A 7,311-nucleotide genomic window follows, 5' to 3' on the forward strand; every position below is an offset into this window, starting at 1 on the left:
GTAGGAGGAGGAGTGTTTGGTGCTGTGGAGGTCAGAGTGAGAAATTCAGCTTCAAATTTGTTATGAGTTTTCAGTCAGAAATGGCAAAGTTGTGGTCAATTCTTTTTTGGATTGTCGTAGCTGTTGCGACAGGGTGTAGAAAATACTTTTAGCTTTGCACCGTGTTAAAGCTGCTTAAACATCCCTTTAAAGCATAGCCACTTGTAGCTTGGTTTCTAAAGGAGTTTTCCACATTCACACAGATGATCCAGTCTCTTCATTTGATGATTCAGCATTGTTCTAGGTCACTAATGAATTGAGAAAAGACATTCTTTGGTATGTAAACTTGTTCAAGTGGTTTATTTACAAAAGATAATATGTGGAAGTGACCAATCACAACCATCAACACTATAACTGGGGGAAAAAAGCAAACATATTGTCAGTCATGTCGATGTTAAAAAAATATTGACCTATTTAATATTTTACAGTATCTACAACACATTTATCACTTAAAGCCTCTGTTAACCCATGCAGGTGTTTTCAGTTCTTCTGGCTGATTAGACTCTGCTCAGGGTGAAGGTGGGCCGGAGCTTTGATGGGAACTCGCGCTGCGTTCCAGACACAGTTTTTAGCCCGTAAGTTATGACTTCAAGTCACAGCTCACGACTCGGTAGCCTTACACAATTGTATCCGTATTGTTTTGATTACAAGCCGCAGAATTACTTTACACTTTTATTTCTATTTTCACCGTCACTGGCGTCTGTACGGCATTTGTTGTTTATGTGTGTGTGATGTCAAAAACTATCGATCTGGTACGAGTTCACAGGTAGTAAGTGACGGGTTTGACTCCCGTTCCAGGACACCTTCAGGGGTAGAAGGTTGTGAAAACAAGGCTCACTGGTTGCCTGGAACGGACCATTATTACGTCACAAATTTCATCTACCAATAAGGATGATAAAGATGTCATTTGTCATATCATCAACATATGCAACAAGGCTAAAATGAAGCTCAGAAAGATGTCAATCGATCACTTTAAACACACACACACCCAAACAGTCCGGGAGAGGTCTAGATCAACCAGAATAACTAAAACACCTGTGTGGGTGTTCAGGGCCTTTAAACATTCCTTGTCTTAACTTGTTCCATATTATCAAGATTGTCTTCAATGTGCAACATAATCACTAATGACGCTTAATTTCTTCACACCTAAAATGTGTTACCTTTACACACAAAAGCTTCATAACACCAGCTGCTAGATCAGTGGTACAGTTTATGGTCTCCTACATGTGAAGATGCAAGACATTCTCGAGGCAGGGCAGAGGCTCATATTGATTCACTTTGCTCCGCGGTATTAAGTCATACTAGTCGACATTTGAACTTCATTCGATTTGACCTTCTGGGTCAACAAGTTCACATTCTGTGTGTGTGTGTGTGTGTCTGTGTGTCTGTGTGTGTATATCTACCCCTTTGCCCTCGTGCTTTGCTTTACCTCAGCAGTGCTTTTGTTGCATTTACTGTATGTACATATTCTGTGTGGAGCCTTTGACGAGGGGCTCTGAGGTCAGCGGCAGGCATTTCAAAGAGGAGGAGTGACCACACTTGAGAGTGGCTGCTGCTAGTCTGTAAGGGGCGGGGAGGGGGGTAATCTGATCTGGGATCTGGCCGCGGCTGTTGTTGAGTCCAGGGTGGTTCAAGGGTGGAACACAAGCCAAAGAAATCCATGTCATCCTGGAAAGAGAGCAGGAAGATGAACACAGACACGCAGTGATTGGTAACGTATCTACCCAGAGCCGGCCAGCGGCCGACTTTAAACAGGATGGTCTTGTCCACTTCAAAGAACTTGTGCTATCTGCTCTTCATAGACACACACAGCAATGTCTCAGACCATAAAAAGGGAGCCTAAGAGTTAATTACATGCACCAGTTTAGAAAAAAAGAAAGAATCTTCAAATCTTCTCTCACAGATTTAATCTCTTAAAGGGTGACTACTGTTTTTTTCCAACCCTGGACCATATTTTCCTATGTTTTCATGTCTAAGTGCCTAAATGCCTATTTACCTTCACAAAACTGCTTGTTTCATAATTTACAGGCTCAGAATAATATTCCAAATCAATGATAATATTTTGGTAAGGATTTCTAAGGAGGTTGACCTTACGGTTAAAAAATAAGATACTTTCTTTTTTCCAAAACAAAATAAACTACAACAGCCATTTTGTGTCCTCTTTCCATTTTTCCAACCGTCACAACTCTAGTAGTGGTTGAAATACACACAGTTTACTGATTTACATGTGAAAATATGTTGGCTCTATACACGCTAAAAGTATAGTTTTTAAACGGAGTCTGGTGGTTTTAACGCTAGCAACTTCAGAGCTTTTTCTGGTTAAACAAAAACGATCTCAAGGAGGTTCTAAAGGTCTATCTCTGAAGTCTATTAATCTGAGCCTGTCAGTGGCAAAACAAGCACTTTTGTGAAGGTAAATACAAGCTGCACACAAGCCCTATTAACTTACCTTGTAGCCTATTTCGCTGCTGCAATCTGCAGCGATCTTTCTTAATACTGGACCAACGTCAAAGATTGTTTCCATCAGTCACTTAGACACAAAAACACAGGAAAATAGGGTCCAGGTTGAAAAAAACGTAGTCACTCTTTAAGTGATTAAATCTGTGATAGAAGATTCCTTTTTTTCAAACTCCTGCATGTAATTAACTCTTGGGCTCCTTTTTAGGGTGTGAGACATTGCTGTGTGTGTGTATGAAGAGGAGATACCACAAGTTTTACCAAGGTTGAAGAAAAACAATAGTCACCCTTTAATGTCTGTAGGAACTAGTAAAATACTACAGACTCTTAAAGGATCTACAGTATTTATTTTATACATTCTGTGTTTTCTGGAGTGGGAGAGGCCATGTTTTCTTCTTTGCAGTTTGTCCTCACATACTTCCCTCTCTGCTTGACACTCTAAAGTGTACGTGGATCATTTAGCAGTTTGCTTTGAGGCAACTCATTTGAAGGGAGTGTCTTGACACACCTAGCCTAACACTCAAGAGGTAAACTGATTCATACCCTGGGAGTTATGAGCAGGGGACTCAGTAGAATTATTTGTGCAGTTTTGTGACTAGAAAATGGAAATCGTGCATAATAATCAAGAATTTTCATAGGTTTCTGGTCTTGTGTATGAGAGCAACATCTCAGCTCACCTTCCTAACTAGATGAGTGCTGTTTGGGAAGAAGTGCATCCGTCACAGCTTCACTGTGTCTCTGTCTGGACCTCTCAGGTGAATTTTGCCTTGACTTGCACCCATCCTCTTCATCCAACTGTTCTTCTTCTTCCACCTCCAGTCTCCCTGCAGGTTCAGAGTTGCAGTGAGGCAGCCCAAAACACTGTGCAGGCTCTAAACTCCCTCTCATCCCACCGGCCTCTGTGCAGACAGACTCTGGGTGTCCTCTCAGCTGCATCGGGGCGCCCTCCTCATCCTGATGGGCATTTCTGGTGTGCGTAACAAAGAACACTATGGTTATTACTGATGAATCTGTTCACAGCCACACACCCACACACTTATGGTGCAAGATCCCTCCGTTTTTTCTCAACGCTACAAATAATCTAAATAACCCCATTAAATTATGATTATAGAACCATGAACAGCAAGAGAAATGAGAATGCCGTTTAGTGTTTACCGGCCTACAGTAACCATGTTTACTGTAAGTGTAGCAAAGACTAGCTAATGGGTTATACCTCTAAGGGAATTTATTTTATCTATATTTCATTCTCAGTGTATGAACACACTCCTTCCTTTACTTGTTGTATACAGTATAATGTATAATGCAGTTGGGACCAGTTGCGCTTCAGGAATCATCTATATGTTGAGCCATACACTATGTGAGCCGTAACTTATTTACCTTGCAAAGGCGTGCATTTGTGCACATGATGGTAATTGGATTTGTTATTTGTTGGGTGGTTTATGTTGAGTTTGGCTATTTGCCAGTTCTACAGGTTCAGCTCAGTCAGCGAAGTGTGGTGATTTCAGGGTTTTGTAGTCATTTCCTTTCCAGGCTGAAAAATGTTGGCAGTCATGGTGTTGCCAGGCAGTTTAGATGTTCATAGGTGTTATCTTCAGTAGTAAGGTAGTATATGTAGTCTGGAGTTTATCAACTGCAGCTATTCAGTCTGAGTTTGTGATTATGATCTTTGCCCTATCCTACCACCCACTATTATTTAAATGGTTGAGAAATGTATTACAACTTTAACGTTTCAATCACATTTTTAATTCATCTTCAGGAGCATAGAGTTCCTCACCCGTCACTGAGGCTCATCTGGGACTGGAAAGGACTGTTGTTCAGACTGCGGCCCAGACTGCAGCTTTCATCACAGTACAGAGATGGGATCAGGTGGACTGGACCTGAACATCGTACACACATATACAACTTTACACAAAGGAAATTCCCCCACACGTCGTCTCCTCCTAGTATAATAGTCTAAAGGAACAATCAGGGCACTCTACAGTATACCATTGAAGTTAGAATACAATGCTTTCCTTATAGACATCAGTTGTTGGATTGGTTATAGCTGTATGTTAAAATCTCTTTAGTCTGATTCACAACCTACCACAGGTGTGTCCGTGCACCAGGTGACACTGGCAGCAGGGTCTTTGGGGAAAGTCGTGAAGCCAGCGGGGGTCCAGGCAGGACAGCTCTGCTCCACTGTAGGGACAATCCTGGGACCTCAGAGAGGCCGCTGAGGAAACATGTTGGAGACATTCAACAACTGAAACCATAGCCGTAATCACCTGTTTAACATTGGGGGTGGGCCACTTGAGAAACTATGTACTGTACTATGACTTTTTAAAAGATCTTTTTAATGACATATTATACTATGACTTTATGATACTTAAAGTATGAAATAAAAAATGAATATTTAATAAAACTTTTATGACATGTTTATGCCATACTACACTATCACTTTTTAATGACATTTTTATGGCATAATAAACTATGATTTTTATGGCATACTACACTGTGACTTTTTTATGACTTTAAAACATCATACTATTCTATTACTTTTTTATGACATACTATAGTATGACTTTTTTATGACAGGCTATGCTATTACATTTTTATGACATACTATATTATGACTTTATATGACATACTATGCTATGATTTTTCATGACTTTATGACATACTATGCTATTACATTTTTATGACATACCATACTAGGACTTTTTATGACATTCTATTTTATGACTTCAGCCTCTTTTTTCTTTCTAATGCAACAGTTATGTTTTATGTATATATTTGTTTTGACAAACTATACTTTGCCCTTTTTTAACATACTATACTATGACTTTTTTATGATTCTTTGACATACTATGCTGACTTTTTTCTTCTTCAGGAAGGTGAACAATAAATACAACACCGGACCAAAATGTCATGTACTTTACAAATAGCTCAGTGAGAGTCACTTTTCCTTTTATTAATCTTTTCAACATACTACGCTTTGACTTTTTTTGACAAACTTTACTATGACTTTTTTCAACCTACTAATCTATGCTCTTTTTTTTTTTTAATTTCAATAATGTGAACAATAAATAAAAATTCCAAACCCCTGCATCATGAGCTCTACAGATAGCTCAGTGAGATAAACTGCTGTAGATTAAATGGAGATTGAGCTTGAGGGTTCAACTATTCAACATACTACATCTTCTTTATGATTTTTTTTGACATATTACGATTTGAGTTTTTTTGACTTACAATACTATAACTTTTTTACGACTTTTTCTAGACATACTTAACTTTGATTTTTTTGTCTTCAGTAATGTGAACGATAAAAACAACGCCGGAACAATATATTGTTATCTTCACAAATAGCTCAGTGAGATATGCTGCTGCAGATAACTGGGAGATTTGAGGTTGAGGCTTCAACTCTTCAGCATCCCATGACTTTTTATTAATCTTTTCGACATTCTATAGTTTGACTTTTAATGTCTTTTTCCGCAATACTGTACTATAACTTTTCTTTTTGTGTTTCTATACTATGACATTTTTATTACCTTTCAACATACTATACTATGACTTTCTTATGCTTTTTTCCGACATGCTATACTATGACTTTTTATGACTTTTCTTTGACATACTATACCGTGACTTTTTTACGACTTTTTGTAGACTTACTAAACTATGATTTCTTTTGTCTTCAGGAATATGAACAGTAAATACATCGCCGAACCAAGGCATTAGGAGCTTCACAAATAGCTCAGTGAGATAACCTGCTAGAAGTAAATTGAAGGTTGAGGGATAAACTCTTTTAACACACAATTTTTTTTTTTTAAACATACTATACAATTACTTTTTTGGACATACTATACTATGACCTTTTTATGACTTTATTCAACATACTATGACTTTTAATTAGTTTCTTGACAAAGCTGCTAAAGATATAAATGATGATTGGAGGTTGAGTGTTCAACTCTTCAGCATAACTTTACTTTTTATGAATATTTCCGACATACTACACTTAGACTTTTTTCGACAATCTACAGTAGGATGTTTTTTCAACATGCTATACTATGACTTTTTCTACCAACTATACTGTAACTTTTGTGACTTTTTTTCGACATACTATAGTATGACGTTTATATGACATTTTTTGACTATGACTGTCTTATGTTTTTTTTGAAATACTATACAATGACGTTATGACTTTATTTATGACTTTATTAGACGTACTATACTATGTCTATATTTATTAATTTTTTTCAATATACTATACAATGCCTTTTATTGTTTTTAGTAACATGAACAATAAATACAACACCAAACCCATGCATTAGGGACTTCACGCATAGCTCAATGAGATAAGCTGCTAGAGATATAAATGATGATTGGAGGTTGAGTGTTCAACTCTTCAGCATAACTTTACTTTTTATTAATATTTCCGACATGCTACACTTAGACTTTTTTCGACATACTATAGTACAACTTTTTTTTCAACATGATATACTATGACTTTTTGTGACTTTTTTTCGACATAATAAATTAAGACTTTTTTGACATACTATACTATTACTTTTTCTTTGACAGTTATTATACTATGAATTTTTTTTGTCTTAAATAACGTGAACAATAAATACAAGGTCAGACCAAATCATTGCGAGAGAAGTTGCTAGAGATAAAATGAAGATTGGAGGTTGGGGGTTCAACTCGTTTAATATACCATGACTTATAATTCTTTTCAACATGCTACGCTTTGACTTTTTCGACATACTATGACTTTTTTATGAATTTTACGACATACTATACTATGACTTTTTTTATGAATTTTACGACATACTATACTAT

At 37.2% G+C, this 7,311-nt stretch overlaps 1 protein-coding gene across 3 annotated transcripts in view; it reads right to left on the reverse strand.

Moving 5' to 3' along the window:
• Nucleotides 1-1,417: 1,417 nt before the first annotated feature.
• The window catches only part of LOC117941790 (tumor necrosis factor receptor superfamily member 19-like), a 26,453-nt gene continuing 20,559 nt past the window's right edge, over nucleotides 1,418-7,311 (reverse strand). For 2 of the 3 annotated variants that reach the window (XM_034866910.1, XM_034866909.1), the window contains exons 7-10: nucleotides 4,580-4,708; nucleotides 4,271-4,373; nucleotides 3,174-3,463; nucleotides 1,418-1,707 (exon numbers count right to left, since the gene is read on the reverse strand). In XM_034866910.1, coding sequence (XP_034722801.1) covers nucleotides 3,178-3,463; nucleotides 4,271-4,373; nucleotides 4,580-4,708 — 518 coding nt within the window. In that variant the 3' untranslated portion in view covers nucleotides 1,418-1,707; nucleotides 3,174-3,177. The remainder of the gene's footprint in view (nucleotides 1,708-3,173; nucleotides 3,464-4,270; nucleotides 4,374-4,579; nucleotides 4,709-7,311) is intronic. The other variant, XM_034866911.1, reaches the window with a different exon arrangement.

The sequence above is a fragment of the Etheostoma cragini genome, chromosome 3, assembly GCF_013103735.1.
Source record: "Etheostoma cragini isolate CJK2018 chromosome 3, CSU_Ecrag_1.0, whole genome shotgun sequence".
NCBI classification, from domain to species: Eukaryota; Metazoa; Chordata; class Actinopteri; order Perciformes; family Percidae; genus Etheostoma; species Etheostoma cragini.